Source organism: Dendropsophus ebraccatus, chromosome 9, assembly GCF_027789765.1.
Source record: "Dendropsophus ebraccatus isolate aDenEbr1 chromosome 9, aDenEbr1.pat, whole genome shotgun sequence".
Taxonomy (NCBI): domain Eukaryota; kingdom Metazoa; phylum Chordata; class Amphibia; order Anura; family Hylidae; genus Dendropsophus; species Dendropsophus ebraccatus.
In genome coordinates this window covers 993,466-1,020,102 of record NC_091462.1, presented here as the reverse complement: position 1 = coordinate 1,020,102, position 26,637 = coordinate 993,466, and the positions used below count along the sequence as shown (strand labels likewise).

The window sequence follows — 26,637 nt, the reverse complement described above, 5'->3', positions numbered from 1 at the left end:
CTCTCCTTGCTCAGTGGGCCTGCTCCTCCTCCTCCTGGCTCAGTGGGCCTGCTCCTCCTCCTCCTCCTTGCTCAGTGGGCCTGCTCCTCCTCCTCCTTGCTCAGTGGGCCTGCTCCTCCTCCTCCTCCTTGCTCAGTGGGCCTGCTCCTCCTCCTCCTGGCTCAGTGGGCCTGCTCCTCCTCCTCCTGGCTCAGTGGGCCTGCTCCTCCTCCTGGCTCAGTGGGCCTGCTCCTCCTCCTCCTCCTCCTCCTTGCTCAGTGGGCCTGCTTCTCCTCCTCCTGGCTCAGTGGGCCTGCTCCTCCTCCTCCTGGCTCAGTGGGCCTGCTCCTCCTCCTCCTTGCTCAGTGGGCCTGCTCCTCCTCCTCCTCCTTGCTCAGTGGGCCTGCTCCTCCTCCTCCTCCTTGCTCAGTGGGCCTGCTCCTCCTCCTCCTGGCTCAGTGGGCCTGCTCCTCCTCCTCCTGGCTCAGTGGGCCTGCTCCTCCTCCTCCTGGCTCAGTGGGCCTGCTCCTCCTCCTCCTCCTTGCTCAGTGGGCCTGCTCCTCCTCCTCCTGGCTTAGTGGGCCTGCTCCTCCTCCTCCTCCTTGCTCAGTGGGCCTGCTCCTCCTCCTCCGTCTTGCTCAGTGGGCCTGCTCCTCCTCCTCCTGGCTCAGTGGGTCTGCTCCTCCTCCTCCTGGCTCAGTGGGTCTGCTCCTCCTCCTCCTGGCTCAGTGGGCCTGCTCCTCCTCCTCCTGGCTCAGTGGGCCTGCTCCTCCTCCTCCTGGCTCAGTGGGCCTGCTCCTCCTCCTCCTCCTCCTTGCTCAGTGGGCCTGCTCCTCCTCCTCCTGGCTCAGTGGGTCTGCTCCTCCTCCTCCTGGCTCAGTGGGTCTGCTCCTCCTCCTCCTGGCTCAGTGGGCCTGCTCCTCCTCCTCCTGGCTCAGTGGGCCTGCTCCTCCTCCTCCTCCTTGCTCAGTGGGCCTGCTCCTCACCCTCCTCCTTGCTCAGTGGACCTGCTCCTCCTCCTCCTGGCTCAGTGGGCCTGCTCCTCCTCCTCCTCCTCCTTTCTCAGTGGGCCTGCTCCTCACCCTCCTCCTTGCTCAGTGGGCCTGCTCCTCCTCCTCCTTGCTCAGTGGGCCCGCTCCTCCTCCTCCTGGCTCAGTGGGTCTGCTCCTCCTCCTCCTGGCTCAGTGGGTCTGCTCCTCCTCCTCCTGGCTCAGTGGGCCTGCTCCTCCTCCTCCTGGCTCAGTGGGCCTGCTCCTCCTCCTCCTGGCTCAGTGGGCCTGCTCCTCCTCCTCCTCCTTGCTCAGTGGGCCCGCTCCTCCTCCTCCTCCTTGCTCAGTGGGCCCGCTCCTCCTCCTCCTCCTTGCTCAGTGGGCCCGCTCCTCCTCCTCCTGGCTCAGTGGGCCTGCTCCTCCTCCTCCTGGCTCAGTGGGCCTGCTCCTCCTCCTCCTGGCTCAGTGGGCCTGCTCCTCCTCCTCCTGGCTCAGTGGGCCTGCTCCTCCTCCTCCTGGCTCAGTGGGCCTGCTCCTCCTCCTCCTGGCTCAGTGGGCCTGCTCCTCCTCCTCCTGGCTCAGTGGGCCTGCTCCTCCTCCTCCTGGCTCAGTGGGCCTGCTCCTCCTCCTCCTCCTGGCTCAGTGGGCCTGCTCCTCCTCCTCCTCCTCCTTGCTCAGTGGGCCTGCTCCTCCTCCTCCTGGCTCAGTGGGCCCGCTCCTCCTCCTCCTGGCTCAGTGGGTCTGCTCCTCCTCCTCCTGGCTCAGTGGGTCTGCTCCTCCTCCTCCTTGCTCAGTGGGCCTGCTCCTCACCCTCCTCCTTGCTCAGTGGACCTGCTCCTCCTCCTCCTGGCTCAGTGGGCCTGCTCCTCCTCCTCCTTTCTCAGTGGGCCTGCTCCTCACCCTCCTCCTTGCTCAGTGGGCCTGCTCCTCCTCCTCCTTGCTCAGTGGGCCCGCTCCTCCTCCTCCTGGCTCAGTGGGCCCGCTCCTCCTTTTCCTGGCTCAGTGGGCCTGCTCCTCCTCCTCCTGGCTCAGTGGGCCTGCTCCTCCTCCTCCTGGCTCAGTGGGCCTGCTCCTCCTCCTCCTTCTTGCTCAGTGGGCCCGCTCCTCCTCCTCCTCCTTGCTCAGTGGGCCCGCTCCTCCTCCTCCTGGCTCAGTGGGCCCGCTCCTCCTCCTCCTGGCTCAGTGGGCCTGCTCCTCCTCCTCCTCCTTTCTCAGTGGGCCCGCTCCTCCTCCTCCTGGCTCAGTGGGCCTGCTCCTCCTCCTCCTCCTGGCTCAGTGGGCCCGCTCCTCCTCCTCCTGGCTCAGTGGGCCCGCTCCTCCTCCTCCTCCTGGCTCAGTGGGCCCGCTCCTCCTCCTCCTGGCTCAGTGGGCCTGCTCCTCCTCCTCCTGGCTCAGTGGGCCCGCTCCTCCTCCTTGTACAGTGCAGATTGAACGCTGTAGAGATTCATGTTGAATTCACTTTAGGGAATGAATTTGGCAAAAGACATCCGTGACCGGGAGCGCGGCGGCCGCGCCTATGTCTACGTGGTGGAGGGAGACAATGAGGAAGCTTCTCCTAAACTGATGGAAATCCTGATGCACGTGCTGGGCGAGAGACGAGAGATACGGCCGCCCATAGCGGACGATGTGGTGGACAGCAAAGCCGCAGGAGCCATAAAGCTGTATCAGTAAGTGACCGGCTGTGCCGCCATACGAGGCCCGCTCAGGACTATATGTGACGGATTATAGTCTGCCATATACCGTGTATAGTCTGATCCCATCTTATCTATATACTGGGGCCATATACCGTGTATAGTCTGATCCCATCTTATCTATATACTGGTGTCATATACCGTGTATAGTCTGATCCCGTCTTATCTATATACTGGGGCCATATACCGTGTATAGTCTGATCCTATCTTATCTATATACTGGGGCCATATACCGTGTATAGTCTGATCCCGTCTTATCTATATACTGGGGTCATATACCGTGTATAGTCTGATCCTATCTTATCTATATACTGGAGCCATATACCGTGTATAGTCTGATCCCATCTTATCTATATACTGGGGTCATATACCGTGTATAGTCTGATCCCGTCTTATCTATATACTGGGGTCATATACCGTGTATAGTCTGATCCCGTCTTATCTATATACTGGGGTCATATACCGTGTATAGTCTGATCCCGTCTTATCTATATACTGGGGTCATATACCGTGTATAGTCTGATCCCGTCTTATCTATATACTGGGGTCATATACCGTGTATAGTCTGATCCCATCTTATCTATATACTGGGGTCATATACCGTGTATAGTCTGATCCCGTCTTATCTATATACTGGGGCCATATACCGTGTATAGTCTGATCCCGTCTTATCTATATACTGGGGCCATATACCGTGTATAGTCTGATCCTGTCTTATCTATATACTGGGGCCATATACCGTGTATAGTCTGATCCCATCTTATCTATATACTGGAGCCATATACCGTGTATAGTCTGATCCCATCTTATCTATATACTGGAGCCATATACCGTGTATAGTCTGATCCCGTCTTATCTATATACTGGGGTCATATACCGTGTATAGTCTGATCCCATCTTATCTATATACTGGGGTCATATACCGTGTATAGTCTGATCCCGTCTTATCTATATACTGGGGTCATATACCGTGTATAGTCTGATCCCATCTTATCTATATACTGGTGTCATATACCGTGTATAGTCTGATCCTATCTTATCTATATACTGGGGCCATATACCGTGTATAGTCTGATCCCATCTTATCTATATACTGGGGCCATATACCGTGTATAGTCTGATCCCATCTTATCTATATACTGGGGTCATATACCGTGTATAGTCTGATCCTATCTTATCTATATACTGGGGCCATATACCGTGTATAGTCTGATCCCGTCTTATCTATATACTGGGGCCATATACCGTGTATAGTCTGATCCCATCTTATCTATATACTGGGGCCATATACCGTGTATAGTCTGATCCCATCTTATCTATATACTGGAGCCATATACCGGTATAGTCTGATCCCGTCTTATCTATATACTGGGGTCATATACCGTGTATAGTCTGATCCCGTCTTATCTATATACTGGGGCCATATACCGTGTATAGTCTGATCCGTCTTATCTATATACTGGGAGCATATACCGTGTATAGTCTGATCCCGTCTTATCTATACTGGAGCCATATACCGTGTATAGTCTGATCCCGTCTTATCTATATACTGGAGCCTATACCGTGTATAGTCTGATCCCGTCTTATCTATATACTGGGGTCATATACCGTGTATAGTCTGATCCCATCTTATCTATATACTGGGGTCATATACCGTGTATAGTCTGATCCATCTTATCTATATACTGGTGTCATATACCGTGTATAGTCTGATCCCGTCTTATCTATATACTGGGGCCATATACCGTGTATAGTCTGATCCTATCTTATCTATATACTGGGGCCATATACCGTGTATAGTCTGATCCCATCTTATCTATATACTGGGGCCATATACCGTGTATAGTCTGATCCCGTCTTATCTATATACTGGGGTCATATACCGTGTATAGTCTGATCCTATCTTATCTATATACTGGGGTCATATACCGTGTATAGTCTGATCCCATCTTATCTATATACTGGAGCCATATACCGTGTATAGTCTGATCCCGTCTTATCTATATACTGGAGCCATATACCGTGTATAGTCTGATCCCGTCTTATCTATATACTGGGGCCATATACCGTGTATAGTCTGATCCCATCTTATCTATATACTGGGGTCATATACCGTGTATAGTCTGATCCCATCTTATCTATATACTGGGGCCATATACCGTGTATAGTCTGATCCCATCTTATCTATATACTGGGGCCATATACCGTGTATAGTCTGATCCCATCTTATCTATATACTGGAGCCATATACCGTGTATAGTCTGATCCCGTCTTATCTATATACTGGGGTCATATACCGTGTATAGTCTGATCCCATCTTATCTATATACTGGAGCCATATACCGTGTATAGTCTGATCCCATCTTATCTATATACTGGGGCCATATACCGTGTATAGTCTGATCCCGTCTTATCTATATACTGGGGTCATATACCGTGTATAGTCTGATCCTATCTTATCTATATACTGGGGTCATATACCGTGTATAGTCTGATCCCGTCTTATCTATATACTGGGGTCATATACCGTGTATAGTCTGATCCCATCTTATCTATATACTGGGGCCATATACCGTGTATAGTCTGATCCCATCTTATCTATATACTGGGGCCATATACCGTGTATAGTCTGATCCCATCTTATCTATATACTGGAGCCATATACCGTGTATAGTCTGATCCCGTCTTATCTATATACTGGGGTCATATACCGTGTATAGTCTGTTCCCGTCTTATCTATATACTGGGGCCATATACCGTGTATAGTCTGATCCCATCTTATCTATATACTGGGGCCATATACCGTGTATAGTCTGATCCCATCTTATCTATATACTGGAGCCATATACCGTGTATAGTCTGATCCCATCTTATCTATATACTGGGGTCATATACCGTGTATAGTCTGATCCCATCTTATCTATATACTGGGGTCATATACCGTGTATAGTCTGATCCCATCTTATCTATATACTGGGGCCATATACCGTGTATAGTCTGATCCCGTCTTATCTATATACTGGGGTCATATACCGTGTATAGTCTGATCCCATCTTATCTATATACTGGGGCCATATACCGTGTATAGTCTGATCCCATCTTATCTATATACTGGGGTCATATACCGTGTATAGTCTGATCCCGTCTTATCTATATACTGGGGCCATATACCGTGTATAGTCTGATCCCATCTTATCTATATACTGGGGTCATATACCGTGTATAGTCTGATCCTATCTTATCTATATACTGGGGCCATATACCGTGTATAGTCTGATCCCATCTTATCTATATACTGGGGCCATATACCGTGTATAGTCTGATCCCGTCTTATCTATATACTGGGGCCATATACCGTGTATAGTCTGATCCCGTCTTATCTATATACTGGGGTCATATACCGTGTATAGTCTGATCCCGTCTTATCTATATACTGGGGCCATATACCGTGTATAGTCTGATCCCATCTTATCTATATACTGGGGTCATATACCGTGTATAGTCTGATCCCATCTTATCTATATACTGGGGCCATATACCGTGTATAGTCTGATCCCATCTTATCTATATACTGGGGCCATATACCGTGTATAGTCTGATCCCATCTTATCTATATACTGGGGCCATATACCGTGTATAGTCTGATCCCATCTTATCTATATACTGGGGTCATATACCGTGTATAGTCTGATCCCGTCTTATCTATATACTGGGGCCATATACCGTGTATAGTCTGATCCCGTCTTATCTATATACTGGGGTCATATACCGTGTATAGTCTGATCCCATCTTATCTATATACTGGGGCCATATACCGTGTATAGTCTGATCCCATCTTATCTATATACTGGAGCCATATACCGTGTATAGTCTGATCCCGTCTTATCTATATACTGGGGCCATATACCGTGTATAGTCTGATCCCGTCTTATCTATATACTGGGGTCATATACCGTGTATAGTCTGATCCCATCTTATCTATATACTGGGGTCATATACCGTGTATAGTCTGATCCCATCTTATCTATATACTGGGGTCATATACCGTGTATAGTCTGATCCCATCTTATCTATATACTGGGGTCATATACCGTGTATAGTCTGATCCCGTCTTATCTATATACTGGGGCCATATACCGTGTATAGTCTGATCCTATCTTATCTATATACTGGTGTCACCTATTCTTCTCTTTATTCCTCAGAGTCTCTGACAACAATGGCAACTTAATGGTGCAAGAAGTGGCCACCAAACCCCTGACCCAGAATCTGCTGGACCATGATGTAAGTCCTAGACAACAGAAAGACAGATAGGAGATAGATAGATAGATAGATAGATAGATAGATAGATAGATAGATAGATAGATAGATAGGAGATAGATAGATAGATAGGAGATAGGAGATAGATAGGAGATAGATAGATAGGAGATAGATAGATAGATAGATAGATAGATAGATAGGAGATAGATAGATAGATAGGAGATAGATAGATAGGAGATAGATAGATAGATAGGAGATAGATAGATAGATAGGAGATAGATAGATAGATAGGAGATAGATAGATAGGAGATAGATAGATAGATAGGAGATAGATAGATAGGAGATAGATAGATAGATAGGAGATAGATAGATAGATAGGAGATAGATAGATAGATAGGAGATAGATAGATAGGAGATAGATAGGAGATAGATAGATAGATAGGAGATAGATAGGAGATAGATAGATAGATAGATAGATAGATAGATAGATAGATAATAGATAGGAGATAGATAGATAGATAGATAGATAGGAGATAGGAGATAGATAGGAGATAGATAGATAGGAGATAGATAGATAGGAGATAGATAGATAGGAGATAGATAGATAGATAGATAGATAGGAGATAGATAGGAGATAGATAGATAGGAGATAGATAGATAGGAGATAGATAGGAGATAGATAGATAGATAGATAGGAGATAGATAGGAGATAGATAGATAGATAGATAGATAATAGATAGGAGATAGATAGATAGATAGATAGATAGATAGATAGATAGATAGATAGATAGGAGATAGATAGATAGGAGATAGATAGATAGGAGATAGATAGATAGGAGATAGATAGATAGGAGATAGATAGATAGATAGATAGATAGATAGATAGATAGATAGATAGGAGATAGATAGATAGATAGGAGATAGATAGATAGATAGATGGATAGATAGGAGATAGATAGATAGATAGATAGATAGATAGATAGATAGATAGATAGATAGATAGATAGGAGATAGATAGATAGGAGATAGATAGATAGATAGATAGATAGATAGATAGATAGGAGATAGATAGATAGATAGATAGATAGATAGATAGGAGATAGATAGGAGATAGATAGGAGATAGATAGATAGGAGATAGATAGATAGATAGATAGATAGATAGGAGATAGATAGATAGATAGATAGATAGATAGATAGATAGGAGATAGATAGATAGATAGATAGATAGATAGGAGATAGATAGATAGATAGATAGATAGATAGATAGGAGATAGATAGATAGATAGATAGATAGATAGATAGGGGATAGATAGATAGATAGATAGATAGATAGGAGATAGATAGATAGATAGATAGATAGATAGGAGATAGATAGATAGATAGATAGATAGGAGATAGATAGATAGATAGATAGATAGATAGATAGATAGATAGATAGGAGATAGATAGATAGGAGATAGATAGATAGGAGATAGATAGATAGGAGATAGATAGATAGATAGATAGATAGATAGATAGGAGATAGATAGATAGATAGATAGATAGGAGATAGATAGATAGATAGATAGATAGATAGATAGGAGATAGATAGATAGGAGATAGATAGATAGGAGATAGATAGATAGGAGATAGGAGATAGATAGGAGATAGATAGGAGATAGATAGATAGGAGATAGATAGATAGGAGATAGGAGATAGATAGGAGATAGATAGGAGATAGATAGGAGATAGGAGATAGATAGGAGATAGATAGGAGATAGATAGATAGATAGATAGGAGATAGATAGATAGATAGATAGATAGATAGGAGATAGATAGATAGATAGATAGATAGATAGGAGATAGATAGATAGATAGATAGATAGATAGATAGGAGATAGATAGATAGATAGATAGATAGATAGGAGATAGATAGATAGATAGATAGATAGATAGATAGATATATAGATAGGAGATTGATAGGAGATAGATAGGAGATAGATAGATAGATAGATAGGAGATAGATAGGAGATAGATAGATAGGAGATAGATAGATAGGAGATAGATAGATAGATAGATAGGAGATAGATAGATAGATAGATAGGAGATTGATAGGAGATAGATAGGAGATAGATAGATAGATAGATAGATAGATAGATAGATAGATAGATAGATAGATAGGAGATAGATAGATAGGAGATAGATAGATAGATAGATAGATAGGAGATAGATAGGAGATAGATAGATAGGAGATAGATAGATAGATAGATAGATAGATAGGAGATAGATAGATAGGAGATAGATAGGAGATAGATAGATAGGAGATAGATAGATAGATAGATAGATAGATAGGAGATTGATAGGAGATAGATAGGAGATAGATAGATAGATAGATAGATAGGAGATAGATAGGAGATAGATAGGAGATAGATAGATAGGAGATAGATAGATAGATAGATAGATAGATAGATAGATAGATAGGAGATAGATAGATAGATAGATAGATAGATAGATAGATAGATAGATAGATAGATAGGAGATAGATAGATAGATAGGAGATAGATAGATAGATAGATAGGAGATAGATAGATAGATAGATAGATAGATAGATAGATAGATAGATAGATAGATAGGAGATAGGAGATAGATAGATAGATAGGAGATAGATAGATAGGAGATAGATAGGAGATAGGAGATAGATAGGAGATAGATAGATAGGAGATAGATAGATAGGAGATAGATAGATAGGAGATAGATAGATAGGAGATAGATAGATAGATAGATATAGATAGGAGATAGATAGATAGATAGATAGATAGAAAGGAGATAGATAGATAGATAGATAGATAGATAGATAGGAGATAGATAGATGGATAGATAGATAGGAGATAGATAGATGGATAGATAGATAGATAGATAGGAGATAGATAGATAGATAGATAGATAGATAGGAGATAGATAGATAGATAGATAGATATAGATAGGAGATAGATAGATAGATAGATAGATAGATAGATAGATAGATAGATAGGAGATAGATAGATGGATAGATAGATAGGAGATAGATAGATAGGAGATAGATAGATAGATAGATAGATAGATAGATAGATAGATAGATAGGAGATAGATAGGAGATAGGAGATAGATAGATAGATAGATAGATAGATAGATAGATAGATAGATAGATAGATAGATAGGAGATAGATAGATAGATAGGAGATAGATAGATAGGAGATAGATAGGAGATAGATAGATAGGAGATAGATAGATAGATAGATAGATAGATAGATAGATAGATAGATAGATAGATAGATAGGAGATAGATAGATAGATAGATAGATAGATAGGAGATAGATAGATAGATAGATATAGATAGGAGATAGATAGGAGATAGATAGGAGATAGATAGATAGATAGATAGATAGATAGGAGATAGATAGATATAGATAGGAGATAGATAGGAGATAGATAGGAGATAGATAGATAGATAGATAGATAGGAGATAGATAGATAGATAGATAGATAGATAGATAGGAGATAGATAGATGGATAGGAGATAGATAGGAGATAGATAGATAGATAGGAGATAGATAGGAGATAGATAGGAGATAGATAGATAGATAGGAGATAGGAGATAGATAGATAGGAGATAGATAGGAGATAGATAGGAGATAGATAGATAGATAGGAGATAGATAGATAGGAGATAGATAGATGGATAGATAGATAGGAGATAGATAGATAGATAGATAGATAGATAGGAGATAGATAGATGGATAGATAGATAGGAGATAGATAGATGGATAGATAGATAGATAGATAGATAGGAGATAGATAGGAGATAGATAGATAGATAGGAGATAGATAGATAGATAGATAGATAGGAGATAGATAGATAGATAGGAGATAGATAGATAGATAGATAGGAGATAGATAGTTAGATAGGAGATAGATAGATAGATAGATAGATAGATAGATAGATAGATAGATAGATAGATAGGAGATAGATAGATAGATAGATAGGAGATAGATAGATAGATAGATAGATAGATAGATAGATAGATAGGAGATAGATAGATAGATAGATAGATAGATAGATAGATAGATAGGAGATAGATAGATAGATAGGAGATAGATAGGAGATAGATAGGAGATAGATAGGAGATAGATAGATAGATAGATAGATAGGAGATAGATAGATAGGAGATAGATAGATAGGAGATAGATAGATAGGAGATAGATAGATAGGAGATAGATAGATAGATAGGAGATAGATAGATAGGAGATAGATAGATAGGAGATAGATAGATAGATAGATAGATAGATAGATAGATAGATAGGAGGCAGCATATACATATCTATGGCCTCTCTGCTCTCCCTCCCGGCAGGATTGCTTCATCTTGGATCAGGGAGGAATAAAGATCTTTGTATGGAAAGGAAAAAATGCCTCAAAAGAGGAAAAGCAGCAAGCGATGCAGAGAGCACTGGTGAGTATGCTGCCTGCGGAGGGCGCTCTCCCCCCTCCCCCATATCTCCAATCCTGTATTATCCCCCCCTGTATCATCTCCCATCCTGTATTACTCCCCCGTATAATCTCCCATCCTGTATTACTCCCCCGTATCATCTCCCATCCTGTATTACTCCCCCGTATCATCTCCCATCTTGTATTACTCCCCCATATCATCTCCCATCCTGTATTACTCCCCCGTATCATCTCCCATCCTGTATTACTCCCCCGTATCATCTCCCATCCTGTATTACTCCCCCGTATCATCTCCCATCCTGTATTATCCCCCCGTATCATCTCCCATCCTGCTTTATCCCCCCTGCTTCATCTCCCATCCTGTATTATTCCCCCCCCCCTCGTATCATCTCCCATCTTGTATTATCCCCCCATATCTCCATCCCCTTATATCTTACCTTGTATCCCCCCAATCCCCCCCCTCGGTATCTTCCCCCATCCATTCAGTATATTTTTCTTTTTTCATACACAGAATTTTATCACGGCTAAGAACTACCCCCCATCCACCAATGTTGAGGTAGAGAATGATGGTGCAGAGTCGGCCGTATTTAAGCAGCTTTTCCAGAAATGGACGACAAAGGATCAGACGACCGGACTGGGAAAGACCAACACTGTCGGTAAAGTGGGTGAGTACAAAGTATGGAGGTGTCAGAGCCGACAGAGGGGGGAGTCACTAAATAACATGCATAATAGGAGACACTAACACAGCACCCCCTGCTGTCTGTATGACATATATACACGCCGCCCCCTGCTGTCTGTATGATGTATATACACGCCGCCCCCTGCTGTCTGTATGACGTATATACACGCTGCCCCCTGCTGTCTGTATGACATATATACACGCCGCCCCCTGCTGTCTGTATGACGTATATACACGCCGCCCCCTGCTGTCTGTATGACATATATACACGCCGCCCCCTGCTGTCTGTATGACGTATATACATCCCGCCCCCTGCTGTCTGTATGACGTATATACACGCTGCCCCCTGCTGTCTGTATGATGTATATACACGCCGGCCCCTGCTGTCTGTATGATGTATATACACGCCGCCCCCTGCTGGCTGTATGACGTATATACACGCCGCCCCCTGCTGTCTGTATAATGTATATACACGCCGGCCCCTGCTGTCTGTATGATGTATATACACGCCGGCCCCTGCTGTCTGTACAACGTATATACACGCCGCCCCCTGCTGCCTGTATGACGTATATACACGCCGCCCCCTGCTGTCTGTATGACGTATATACACGCCGCCCCCTGCTGTCTGTATGACGTATATACACACCACCCCCTGCTGCCTGTATGATGTATATACACGCCGCCCCCTGCTGTCTGTATGATGTATATACACGCCGCCCCCTGCTGCCTGTATGATGTATATACACGCCGCCCCCTGCTGCCTGTATGACGTATATACATGCCGCCCCCTGCTGTCTGTATGACGTATATACACGCCGCCCCCTGCTGTCTGTATGATGTATATACACGCCGCCCCCTGCTGCCTGTATGACGTATATACACGCCGCCCCCTGCTGCCTGTATGACGTATATACACGCCGCCCCCTGCTGTCTGTATGATGTATATACACGCCGCCCCCTGCTGCCTGTATGATGTATATACACGCCGCCCCCTGCTGTCTGTATGACGTATATACACGCCGCCCCCTGCTGTCTGTATGATGTATATACACGCCGCCCCCTGCTGTCTGTATGACGTATATACACACCGCCCCCTGCTGCCTGTATGATGTATATACACGCCGCCCCCTGCTGCCTGTATGATGTATATACACACCGCCCCCTGCTGCCTGTATGATGTATATACACACCGCCCCCTGCTGCCTGTATGACGTATATACACGCCGGCCCCTGCTGTCTGTATGACGTATATACACGCCGCCCCCTGCTGCCTGTATGACGTATATACACGCCGCCCCCTGCTGTCTGTATGATGTATATACACACCGCCCCCTGCTGTCTGTATGACGTATATACACGCCGGCCCCTGCTGTCTGTATGACGTATATACACGCCGCCCCCTGCTGTCTGTATGACGTATATACACGCCGCCCCCTGCTGTCTGTATAATGTATATACACGCCGCCCCCTGCTGTCTGTACGACGTATATACACGCCGCCCCCTGCTGTCTGTATGATGTATATACACGCCGCCCCCTGCTGCCTGTATGACCTATATACACGCCGCCCCCTGCTGTCTGTATGACGTATATACACGCCGCCCCCTGCTGTCTGTATGATGTATATACACACCGCCCCCTGCTGTCTGTATGACGTATATACATCCCGCCCCCTGCTGTCTGTATGACATATATACACGCCGACCCCTGCTGTCTGTATGATGTATATACACGCCGGCCCCTGCTGTCTGTATGATGTATATACACGCCGCCCCCTGCTGTCTGTACAACGTATATACACACCGCCCCCTGCTGCCTGTATGATGTATATACACGCCGCCCCCTGCTGTCTGTATGACGTATATACACGCTGCCCCCTGCTGTCTGTATGACGTATATACACGCCGCCCCCTGCTGTCTGTATGATGTATATACACGCCGCCCCCTGCTGTCTGTATGATGTATATACACACCGCCCCCTGCTGCCTGTATGACGTATATACACGCCGCCCCCTGCTGTCTGTATGACGTATATACACGCCGCCCCCTGCTGCCTGTATGATGTATATACACGCCGCCCCCTGCTGCCTGTATGACGTATATACACGCCGCCCCCTGCTGTCTGTATGACATATATACACGCCGCCCCCTGCTGTCTGTATGACGTATATACACGCCGCCCCCTGCTGTCTGTATGACGTATATACACGCCGCCCCCTGCTGTCTGTATGACGTATATACACGCCGCCCCCTGCTGTCTGTATGACATATATACACGTCGCCCCCTGCTGTCTGTATGATGTATATACACACCGCCCCCTGCTGCCTGTATGAGTTAGCTCCTCCAGCTTTCTCCGCCTGTAGCGTGTGAGCACAACGACCAGGAGGCCAGGAGAGGTACAAGCTATTGTGACCCCTGTGGATACACCAACCCGGCACTGGGGATACCAGGAGTTGTAGTGGTGCCGAGCTGTGTGAGTTGCACACTCCTGAAAACAGACTCCAAGCGCTTAAACAGTTATAGTATTTACTGCAAGCTCTGCAGACAGTACAACAGTGTGAACAGTGCACTAGATGATAAACCTGCTGGGATCTTTTGGACGGGGTTGATTTCTGGGTATATTCAAATAGGTTTGTAGGGGATTGGGTAGCCCATAGGAGATAGGAGCAGATAGGAGACGGCCAACAGACTGAGGAGAAGCCATCGCTCAGAGGAGAGGAGAGGACTGGGCTTGTGGATGTCAGTGATGGAGGAGAAGCCATCGCTCAGAGGAGAGGACTGGGCTTGTGGATGTCAGTGATGGAGGAGAAGCTATCGCTCAGAGGAGAGGAGAGGACTGGGCTTGTGGATGTCAGTGATGGAGGAGAAGCCATCGCTAAGAGGAGAGGAGAGGACTGGGCTTGTGGGTGTCAGTGATGGAGGAGAAGCCATCGCTCAGAGGAGAGGAGAGGACTGGGCTGTGGGTGTCAGTGATGGAGGAGAAGCTATCGCTCAGAGGAGAGGAGAGGACTGGGCTGTGGATGTCAGTGATGGAGGAGAAGCCATCGCTCAGAGGAGAGGAGAGGACTGGGCTTGTGGATGTCAGTGATGGAGGAGAAGCCATCGCTCAGAGGAGAGGAGAGGACTGGGCTTGTGGATGTCAGTGATGGAGGAGAAGCCATCGCTCAGAGGAGAGGAGAGGAGTGGGCTTGTGGGTGTCAGTGATGGAGGAGAAGCCATCGCTCAGAGGAGAGGAGAGGAGAGGACTGGGCTTGTGGGTGTCAGTGATGGAGGAGAAGCCATCGCTCAGAGGAGAGGAGAGGAGAGGACTGGGCTTGTGGATGTCAGTGATGGAGGAGAAGCCATCGCTCAGAGGAGAGGAGAGGACTGGGCTTGTGGATGTCAGTGATGGAGGAGAAGCCATCGCTCAGAGGAGAGGAGAGGACTGGGCTTGTGGATGTCAGTGATGGAGGAGAAGCCATCGCTCAGAGGAGAGGAGAGGAGAGGACTGGGCTTGTGGATGTCAGTGATGGAGGAGAAGCTATCGCTCAGAGGAGAGGAGAGGACTGGGCTTGTGGATGTCAGTGATGGAGGAGAAGCCATCGCTAAGAGGAGAGGAGAGGACTGGGCTTGTGGGTGTCAGTGATGGAGGAGAAGCCATCGCTCAGAGGAGAGGAGAGGACTGGGCTTGTGGGTGTCAGTGATGGAGGAGAAGCTATCGCTCAGAGGAGAGGAGAGGACTGGGCTTGTGGATGTCAGTGATGGAGGAGAAGCCATCGCTCAGAGGAGAGGAGAGGACTGGGCTTGTGGATGTCAGTGATGGAGGAGAAGCCATCGCTCAGAGGAGAGGAGAGGACTGGGCTTGTGGATGTCAGTGATGGAGGAGAAGCCATCGCTCAGAGGAGAGGAGAGGACTGGGCTTGTGGGTGTCAGTGATGGAGGAGAAGCCATCGCTCAGAGGAGGAGAGGACTGGGCTTGTGGATGTCAGTGATGGAGGAGAAGCCATCGCTCAGAGGAGAGGAGAGGACTGGGCTTGTGGATGTCAGTGATGGAGGAGAAGCCATCGCTCAGAGGAGAGGAGAGGACTGGGCTTGTGGTTGTCAGTGATGGAGGAGAAGCCATCGCTCAGAGGAGAGGAGAGGACTGGGCTTGTGGGTGTCAGTGATGGAGGAGAAGCCATCGCTCAGAGGAGAGGAGAGGAGAGGAGAGGAGAGGACTGGGCTTGTGGATGTCAGTGATGGAGGAGAAGCCATCGCTCAGAGGAGAGGAGAGGACTGGGCTTGTGGATGTCAGTGATGGAGGAGAAGCCATCGCTCAGAGGAGAGGAGAGGACTGGGCTTGTGGGTGTCAGTGATGGAGGAGAAGCCATCGCTCCGAGGAGAGGAGAGGAGAGGAGAGGACTGGGCTTGTGGATGTCAGTGATGGAGGAGAAGCCATCGCTCAGAGGAGAGGAGAGGACTGGGCTTGTGGGTGTCAGTGATGGAGGAGAAGCCATCGCTCAGAAGAGGAGAGGACTGGGCTTGTGGATGTCAGTGATGGAGGAGAAGCCATCGCTCAGAGGAGAGGAGAGGAGAGGACTGGGCTTGTGGATGTCAGTGATGGAGGAGAAGCCATCGCTAAGAGGAGAGGAGAGGACTGGGCTTGTGGATGTCAGTGATGGAGGAGAAGCCATCGCTCAGAGGAGGAGAGGAGAGGACTGGGCTTGTGGATGTCAGTGATGGAGGAGAAGCCATCGCTCAGAGGAGAGGAGAGGACTGGGCTTGTGGGTGTCAGTGATGGAGGAGAAGCCATCGCTCAGAGGAGAGGAGAGGAGAGGACTGGGCTTGTGGGTGTCAGTGATGGAGGAGAAGCCATCGCTCAGAGGAGAGAGGAGAGGACTGGGCTTGTGGATGTCAGTGATGGAGGAGAGGAGAGGACTGGGCTTGTGGGTGTCAGTGATGGAGGAGAAGCCATCGCTCAGAGGAGAGAGGAGAGGACTGGGCTTGTGGATGTCAGTGATGGAGGAGAAGCCATCGCTCAGAGGAGAGGAGAGGACTGGGCTTGTGGATGTCAGTGATGGAGGAGAAGCCATCGCTCAGAGGAGAGGAGAGGACTGGGCTTGTGGATGTCAGTGATGGAGGAGAAGCCATCGCTCAGAAGAGGAGAGGACTGGGCTTGTGGATGTCAGTGATGGAGGAGAAGCCATCGCTCAGAGGAGAGGAGAGGAGAGGAGAGGACTGGGCTTGTGGATGTCAGTGATGGAGGAGAAGCCATCGCTCAGAGGAGAGGAGAGGACTGGGCTTGTGGATGTCAGTGATGGAGGAGAAGCCATCGCTCAGAGGAGAGGAGGAGGACTGGGCTTGTGGGTGTCAGTGATGGAGGAGAAGCCATCGCTCAGAGAGAGGAGAGGACTGGGCTTGTGGATGTCAGTGATGAGGAGAAGCCATCGCTCAGAGGAGAGGAGAGAGAGGACTGGGCTTGTGGATGTCAGTGATGGAGGAGAAGCCATCGCTAAGAGGAGAGGAGAGGACTGGGCTTGTGGATGTCAGTGATGGAGGAGAAGCCATCGCTCAGAGGAGGAGAGGAGAGGACTGGGCTTGTGGGTGTCAGTGATGGAGGAGAAGCCATCGCTCAGAGGAGAGGAGAGGACCTGGGCTTGTGGTGTGTCAGTGATGGAGGAGAAGCCATCGCTCAGAGGAGAGGAGAGGACTGGGCTTGTGGATGTCAGTGATGGAGGATGAAGCCATCGCTCAGAGGAGAGGAGAGGACTGGGCTTGTGGATGTCAGTGATGGAGGAGAAGCACCATCGCTCAGCGGAGAGAGGAGAGGACTGGGCTTGTGGATGTCAGTGATGGAGGAGAAAGCCATCGCTCAGAGGAGAGGAGAGGACTGGGCTTGTGGGTGTCAAGTGATGGAGGAGACAGCCATCGCTCAGAGGAGAGGAGAGGACTGGGCTGTGGATGTCAGTGATGGAGAAGCATCGCTCAGAGGAGAGGAGAGGACTGGGTCTCTTGTGGATGTCAGTGATGGAGGAGGAAGCCATCGCTCTAGAGGCGGTAGACTGTGACTTGTGGATGGTCAGTGATGAGGAGCAAGCCATCGCTCAGAGGTAGGGCGAGGAGAGGACTGGGCTTGTGGGTGTCAGTGATGGAGGAGAAGCCATCGCTCAGAGGAGGAGAGGAGAGGACTGGGCTTGTGGGTGTCAGTGATGGAGGAGAAGCCATCGCTCAGAGGAGAGAGGAGAGGACTGGGCTTGTGGATGTCAGTGATGGAGGAGAAGCCATCGCTCAGAGGAGAGGAGAGGACTGGGCTTGTGGATGTCAGTGATGGAGGAGAAGCCATCGCTCAGAGGAGGAGAGGAGAGGACTAAGCTTGTGGATGTCAGTGATGGAGGAGAAGCCATCGCTCAGAGGAGAGGACTGGGCTTGTGGATGTCAGTGATGGAGAAGCCATCGCTCAGAGGAGAGGAGAGGACTGGGCTTGTGGATGTCAGTGATGGAGGAGAAGCCATCGCTCAGAGGAGAGGAGAGGAGAGGACTGGGCTTGTGGATGTCAGTGATGGAGGAGAAGCCATCGCTCAGAGGAGGAGAGGAGAGGACTGGGCTTGTGGGTGTCAGTGATGGAGGAGAAGCCATCGCTCAGAAGAGGAGAGGACTGGGCTTGTGGATGTCAGTGATGGAGGAGAAGCCATCGCTCAGAGGAGAGGAGAGGAGAGGACTGGGCTTGTGGATGTCAGTGATGGAGGAGAAGCCATCGCTAAGAGGAGAGGAGAGGACTGGGCTTGTGGATGTCAGTGATGGAGGAGAAGCCATCGCTCAGAGGAGGAGAGGAGAGGACTGGGCTTGTGGATGTCAGTGATGGAGGAGAAGCCATCGCTCAGAGGAGAGGAGAGGACTGGGCTTGTGGGTGTCAGTGATGGAGGAGAAGCCATCGCTCAGAGGAGAGGAGAGGAGAGGACTGGGCTTGTGGGTGTCAGTGATGGAGGAGAAGCCATTGCTCAGAGGAGAGAGGAGAGGACTGGGCTTGTGGATGTCAGTGATGGAGGAGAGGAGAGGACTGGGCTTGTGGGTGTCAGTGATGGAGGAGAAGCCATCGCTCAGAGGAGAGAGGAGAGGACTGGGATTGTGGATGTCAGTGATGGAGGAGAAGCCATCGCTCAGAGGAGAGGAGAGGACTGGGCTTGTGGATGTCAGTGATGGAGGAGAAGCCATCGCTCAGAGGAGAGGAGAGGACTGGGCTTGTGGATGTCAGTGATGGAGGAGAAGCCATCGCTCAGAGGAGAGGAGAGGACTGGGCTTGTGGATGTCAGTGATGGAGGAGAAGCCATCGCTCAGAGGAGGAGAGGAGAGGACTGGGCTTGTGGATGTCAGTGATGGAGGAGAAGCCATCGCTCAGAGGAGAGGAGAGGACTGGGCTTGTGGGTGTCAGTGATGGAGGAGAAGCCATCGCTCAGAGGAGAGGAGAGGAGAGGACTGGGCTTGTGGATGTCAGTAATGGAGGAGAAGCCATCACTCAGAGGAGAGGAGAGGACTGGGCTTGTGGATGTCAGTGATGGAGGAGAAGCCATCGCTCAGAGGAGAGGAGAGGACTGGGCTTGTGGATGTCAGTGATGGAGGAGAAGCCATCGCTAAGAGGAGAGGACTGGGCTTGTGGATGTCAGTGATGGAGGAGAAGCCATCGCTCAGAGGAGAGGAGAGGAGAGGACTGGGCTTGTGGGTGTCAGTGATGGAGGAGAAGCCATCGCTCAGAGGAGAGGAGAGGACTGGGCTTGTGGATGTCAGTGATGGAGGAGAAGCCATCGCTGAGAGGAGAGGAGAGGACTGGGCTTGTGGATGTCAGTGATGGAGGAGAAGCCATCGCTCAGAGGAGAGGAGAGGAGAGGAGAGGACTGGGCTTGTGGGTGTCAGTGATGGAGGAGAAGCCATCGCTCAGAGGAGAGGAGAGGACTGGGCTTGTGGATGTCAGTGATGGAGGAGAAGCCATCGCTCAGAGGAGAGGAGAGGACTGGGCTTGTGGAGGTCAGTGATGGAGGAGAAGCCATCGCTCAGAAGAGGAGAGGACTGGGCTTGTGGAGGCCAGTGATGGAGGAGAAGCCATCGCTCAGAGGAGAGGAGAGGACTGGGCTTGTGGAGGTCAGTGATGGAGGAGAAGCCATCGCTCAGAGGAGAGGAGAGGACTGGGCTTGTGGATGTCAGTGATGGAGGAGAAGCCATCGCTCAGAGGAGAGGAGAGGACTGGGCTTGTGGATGTCAGTGATGGAGGAGAAGCCATCGCTCAGAGGAGAGGAGAGGACTGGGCTTGTGGATGTCAGTGATGGAGGAGAAGCCATCGCTCAGAGGAGGAGAGGAGAGGACTGGGCTTGTGGATGTCAGTGATGGAGGAGAAGCCATCGCTCAGAGGAGAGGAGAGGACTGGGCTTGTGGATGTCAGTGATGGAGGAGAAGCCATCGCTCAGAGGAGGAGAGGACTGGGCTTGTGGATGTCAGTGATGGAGGAGAAGCCATCGCTCAGAGGAGGAGAGGAGAGGACTGGGCTTGTGGATGTCAGTGATGGAGGAGAAGCCATCGCTCAGAGGAGGAGAGGACTGGGCTTGTGGATGTCAGTGATGGAGGAGAAGCCATCGCTCAGAGGAGAGGAGAGGGACTGGGCTTGTGGGTGTCAGTGATGGAGGAGAAGCCATCGCTCAGAGGAGAGGAGAGGACTGGGCTTGTGGGTGTCAGTGATGGAGGAGAAACCATCGCTCAGAGGAGAGGAGAGGACTGGGCTTGTGGGTGTCAGTGATGGAGGAGAAGCCATCGCTCAGAGGAGGAGAGGACTGGGCTTGTGGGTGTCAGTGATGGAGGAGAAGCCATCGCTCAGAGGAGAGGAGAGGACTGGGCTTGTGGGTGTCAGTGATGGAGGAGAAGCCATCGCTCAGAGGAGAGGAGAGGACTGGGCTTGTGGGTGTCAGTGATGGAGGAGAAGCTATCGCTCAGAGGAGGAGAGGACTGGGCTTGTGGAGGTCAGTGATGGAGGAGAAGCCATCGCTCAGAGGAGAGGAGAGGACTGGGCTTGTGGATGTCAGTGATGGAGGAGAAGCCATCGCTCAGAGGAGAGGAGAGGACTGGGCTTGTGGATGTCAGTGATGGAGGAGAAACCATCGCTCAGAGGAGAGGAGAGGACTGGGCTTGTGGATGTCAGTGATGGAGGAGAAACCATCGCTCAGAGGAGAGGACTGGGCTTGTGGGTGTCAGTGATGGAGGAGAAGCTATCGCTCAGAGGAGGAGAGGAGAGGACTGGGCTTGTGGGTGTCAGTGATGGAGGAGAAGCTATCGCTCAGAGGAGGAGAGGAGAGGACTGGGCTTGTGGGTGTCAGTGATGGAGGAGAAGCCATCGCTCAGAGGAGAGGAGAGGACTGGGCTTGTGGATGTCAGTGATGGAGGAGAAGCCATCGCTGAGAGGAGAGGAGAGGACTGGGCTTGTGGGTGTCAGTGATGGAGGAGAAGCCATCGCTCAGAGGAGGAGAGGACTGGGCTTGTGGGTGTCAGTGATGGAGGAGAAGCCATCGCTCAGAGGAGAGGAGAGGACTGGGCTTGTGGGTGTCAGTGATGGAGGAGAAGCCATCGCTCAGAGGAGAGGAGAGGACTGGGCTTGTGGGTGTCAGTGATGGAGGAGAAGCTATCGCTCAGAGGAGGAGAGGACTGGGCTTGTGGAGGTCAGTGATGGAGGAGAAGCCATCGCTCAGAGGAGAGGAGAGGACTGGGCTTGTGGATGTCAGTGATGGAGGAGAAGCCATCGCTCAGAGGAGAGGAGAGGACTGGGCTTGTGGATGTCAGTGATGGAGGAGAAACCATCGCTCAGAGGAGAGGAGAGGACTGGGCTTGTGGATGTCAGTGATGGAGGAGAAGCCATCGCTCAGAGGAGAGGAGAGGACTGGGCTTGTGGGTGTCAGTGATGGAGGAGAAGCCATCGCTCAGAGGAGAGGAGAGGACTGGGCTTGTGGATGTCAGTGATGGAGGAGAAACCATCGCTCAGAGGAGAGGACTGGGCTTGTGGGTGTCAGTGATGGAGGAGAAGCTATCGCTCAGAGGAGGAGAGGACTGGGCTTGTGGAGGTTAGTGATGGAGGAGAAGCCATCGCTCAGAGGAGGAGAGGAGAGGACTGGGCTTGTGGGTGTCAGTGATGGAGGAGAAGCCATCGCTCAGAGGAGGAGAGGAGAGGACTGGGCTTGTGGGTGTCAGTGATGGAGGAGAAGCCATCGCTCAGAGGAGAGAGGAGAGGACTGGGCTTGTGGATGTCAGTGATGGAGGAGAAGCCATCGCTCAGAGGAGGAGAGGAGAGGACTGGGCTTGTGGGTGTCAGTGATGGAGGAGAAGCCATCGCTCAGAGGAGGAGAGGAGAGGACTGGGCTTGTGGGTGTCAGTGATGGAGGAGAAGCCATCGCTCAGAGGAGAGGAGAGGAGAGGACTGGGCTTGTGGGTGTCAGTGATGGAGGAGAAGCCATCGCTCAGAGGAGAGGAGAGGAGAGGACTGGGCTTGTGGGTGTCAGTGATGGAGGAGAAGTCATCGCTCAGAGGAGGAGAGGGGTGAGTAACATCCTGAGGCTGTGCTTAACCCATGTACGAATATGCAAGTCAGCTACCAAGCAGTGATCCTCCGGGTGCGCAGAGAACCTAATCGCCATGACAACATAGGACGCGGGTGCAACTTTTTTTGTTTCTACGCATGCGCCAACCTATTGCTCTCGAGCCGAATGGTGAAGCCAAGTCCAGCGACAGAACAGAATTAGATTGATTTATTCTGGACTGTAATTTATATTATCTTAAAGGAACTGTATGCAAGTGCCATCTTTGCTCAAGTGGATTTTTGTATATAGAGACTTTTATCATTTAGCACATACACTGTGGGTCTGTGGACCTTTGTAAACACAGTGGGTGGGATTGAATTGTTCACATGATGTGATCACATGTACTGATTGCACACGCCCATGCCTGGGCTGTGCTTCTCCTACAACACTAACAACAATGTTTTGCTACACAGATGTATTTAATTAGTAATTTGTTTGCAACCAATCACTTTGTCACTGGGATGTATTTAATCCCTGTATATGTTTCACTTTTCACGCTTGAGAAAGGCAGCGCGAGGCTGCAGAAACGTCGCGTCTTTGGAGTGCTGTGTTATGAATTGCTGTAAATAAAAGCCTTGAAGTTTTTCACCGTCACTCGGGTGTGCCGTGGACTATCTTTGAATATATATCTATCTATCTATCTCCTATCTATCTATCTATCTATCTATCTATCTATCTATCTATCTATCTATCTCCTATCTATCTATCTATCTATCTATCTATCTATCTCCTATCTATCTATCTATCTATCTCCTATCTATCTATCTCCTATCTATCTCCTATCTATCTATCTATCTATCTATCTATCTATCTATCTATCTATCTCCTATCTATCTATCTACCTATCTATCTATCTCCTATCTATCTATCTCCTATCTATCTATCTATCTATCTATCTATCTCCTATCTATCTATCTACCTATCTATCTATCTCCTATCTATCTATCTCCTATCTATCTATCTATCTATCTATCTATCTATCTCCTATCTATCTATCTCCTATCTATCTATCTATCTATCTATCTATCTATCTCCTATCTATCTATCTCCTATCTATCTATCTATCTATCTATCTATCTATCTATCTATCTCCTATCTATCTATCTATCTATCTATCTATCTATCTCCTATCTATCTATCTCCTATCTATCTATCTATCTATCTATCTATCTATCTATCTATCTATCTATCTCCTATCTATCTATCTATCTATCTATCTCCTATCTATCTCCTATCTCCTATCTATCTATCTATCTATCTATCTATCTATCTTCTATCTATCTATCTATCTATCTCCTATCTATCTATCTATCTATCTCCTATCTATCTATCTATCTATCTATCTATCTATCTCCTATCTATCTATCTCCTATCTATCTATCTCCTATCTATCTATCTATCTATCTATCTATCTATCTATCTATCTATCTCCTATCTATCTATCTCCTATCTATCTATCTCCTATCTATCTATCTATCTATCTATCTATCTATCTATCTATCTATCTCCTATCTATCTCCTATCTATCTATCTCCTATCTATCTATCTATCTATCTATCTATCTATCTATCTATCTATCAATTCAATTCAATTCAATTCAATTCAATTCAATTCAAAAAAGCTTTATTGGCAGGTCCAAAATAAACATTTAGCATTGCCAAAGCAACAGAGTATAATAGATGGAGTGTGGGGGAGAGGGGGGGGGGTTCATGTGGGTAGGAGGGTGTATACGGGGTAAGGGGCAGGATTGGGGTATAATAGGGCGTATAACAGTCCATGGTATCTCATAATCCTCTCAGCCGGTGGCAGGTGGAGACATACTGGGCCGCTACTTCCATGGTGGCCTCCTCTTCCCCCAGCAGAATGTGGAGTTTCCTCTCCTCATCTATGGAGGTGAAGTCCGGGATAATGGTGGAGAGTCTCTGGAAGTAGGTGACCCTGGTGGATGAGTATTTGCTGCAGTGTAGCAAGAAGTGGGCCTCATCCTCCAGGTCTCCCTGCTCGCAGTGCCGGCCCAGTCGGCTCTCCCGCGGCTTATATGTCTGTCTGTGCCGCCCCGTCTCTATCTCCAGGCTGTGGGCGCTCAGTCTATAGAGGCTTAGGGTCTGCCTGTGTTTGGGGTGGTGCAGCCTCTCCAGGTATGGCGCCATGGTGTAGTCTCTCTGCAGTGACTGGTAGATGGTGAGTTTCTGGGAGTTACTTATTTCTCTCCTCCATTCCTCTGTATATTGCCCCTGGTATGTCTCTATCACCCCCTTTATTTGGGCTTTTGTCAGGGCATGTTGTGGGGTTTGGCTGGACTGGTGGTGGATGCCCTGTTGGGGGGCACATTGGGCTCCATGGCTCAGGGAGGCTTTGTGGTGATAGGAGTCTGGGTTGCTTCTCTGTAAGTGCGCCCAGAATGAAAGCGCCCTCTTCTGTACCTGAAACCATAGTGGGAACCTGCCCAACTCTGCCCGACACGCCATGTTGGAGGTGCTGCGATGGACCTGGAGGAGGTACTTGCAGAACTCCAGATGAAAGGTCTCTGTTGGGCTTGGATCCCATTTTGACTGGTCTGGGTAAGTGGCCGGACCCCAAACCTCACTGCCATAAAGCAGGATTGGGGCAATGACACCATCAAAGATCTTTAGCCAGACCCTCACTGGTGCTTTCAGGTGGTACAGTCGCTTTCGTATGGCATAGAAGGCTCTGCTGGCTTTTCCTTTGAGGACCTCTATTGCAGACTTGAAGCTCCCTGATTGGTTGAGCTCCAGGCCCAGGTATGTGTAGCTGCTGGTTTCCTCCAGTACTGACCCGTTTAGTGTGAAGGAGGAGGAGATGGAGGCTTTTTTCTGACCCTTCCTCTGGAAAACCATGACCTTGGTCTTCTTAGAGTTGATGGGTAGTGCCCATGTATTGCTGAATTTCTCCAGGACTGACAGGCTTTCTTGGAGGCCGCTCTCTGTGGGGGACAGCAGCAGGAGGTCATCAGCGTACAGTAGGAACTTCACCTCACGGTCATGCAGGAGGAGGCCGGGGGCTGAGGAGTCCTCCAGAGCTGCAGCCAGTTCATTGATGTAGATGTTGAAGAGCGTTGGGCTCAGGCTGCAGCCTTGTCTGACTCCTCGGCCCTGCTGGAAACAAGCTGTCCTCTTGCCGTTCACCTTCACGCTGCATTGGTTCCCAGTATATGAGCTCTTGATGACATCATACGTCCTCCCTCCAATTCCACTCTGCAGGAGTTTCAGGAATAGGCCCAGGTGCCACACGGAGTCAAACGCCTTCCTAAAGTCCACAAAACAGGAGAAGATCTTGCCCCGTTTGGTGTTGTGGACATGGGTCTTGATGAGGCTGTGCAGGGTGTAGATGTGGTCGGTGGTGCGGTGGTTCGGCATGAAACCGACTTGACTTTTACTGAGGACCTCATGCTGTGTGAGGAAGGTGAGGACTCTTCTGTGGATGATACTGAGGACCTGATGCTGTGTGAGGAAGGTGAGGACTCTTCTGTATATGATACTGAGGACCTGATGCTGTGTGAGGAAGGTGAGAACTCTTCTGTGGATGATACTGAGGACCTGATGCTGTGTGAGGAAGGTGAGGACTCTTCTGTGGATGATACTGAGGACCTGATGCTGTGTGAGGAAGGTGAGGACTCTTCTGTGGATGATACTGAGGACCTGATGCTGTGTGAGGAAGGTGAGAACTCTTCTGTGGATGATACTGAGGACCTGATGCTGTGTGAGGAAGGTGAGGACTCTTCTGTGGATGATACTGAGGACCTGATGCTGTGTGAGGAAGGTGAGGACTCTTCTGTGGATGATACTGAGGACCTGATGCTGTGTGAGGAAGGTGAGAACTCTTCTGTGGATGATACTGAGGACCTGATGCTGTGTGAGGAAGGTGAGGACTCTTCTGTTGATGATGCCGCTGAATAGCTTTCCCAGATTGCTGCTCACACAGATCCCACGGTAGTTCGCTGGGTCGTATTTGTCCCCACTTTTATGGATGGGGGTTATGAGGCCTCGGTTCCAG

The 26,637-nt window shown here is 48.9% G+C and overlaps 1 protein-coding gene across 6 annotated transcripts in view; it reads left to right on the top strand.

Annotated features, from left to right (window-relative positions):
• The window catches only part of VIL1 (villin 1), a 166,321-nt gene that overhangs the window by 45,152 nt on the left and 94,532 nt on the right, over positions 1 to 26,637 (top strand). For all 6 annotated transcript variants that reach the window (XM_069982257.1, XM_069982262.1, XM_069982261.1 and 3 more), the window contains exons 7-10: positions 2,433 to 2,635; positions 6,862 to 6,940; positions 11,285 to 11,383; positions 11,891 to 12,044. In XM_069982257.1, coding sequence (XP_069838358.1) covers positions 2,433 to 2,635; positions 6,862 to 6,940; positions 11,285 to 11,383; positions 11,891 to 12,044 — 535 coding nt within the window. The remainder of the gene's footprint in view (positions 1 to 2,432; positions 2,636 to 6,861; positions 6,941 to 11,284; positions 11,384 to 11,890; positions 12,045 to 26,637) is intronic.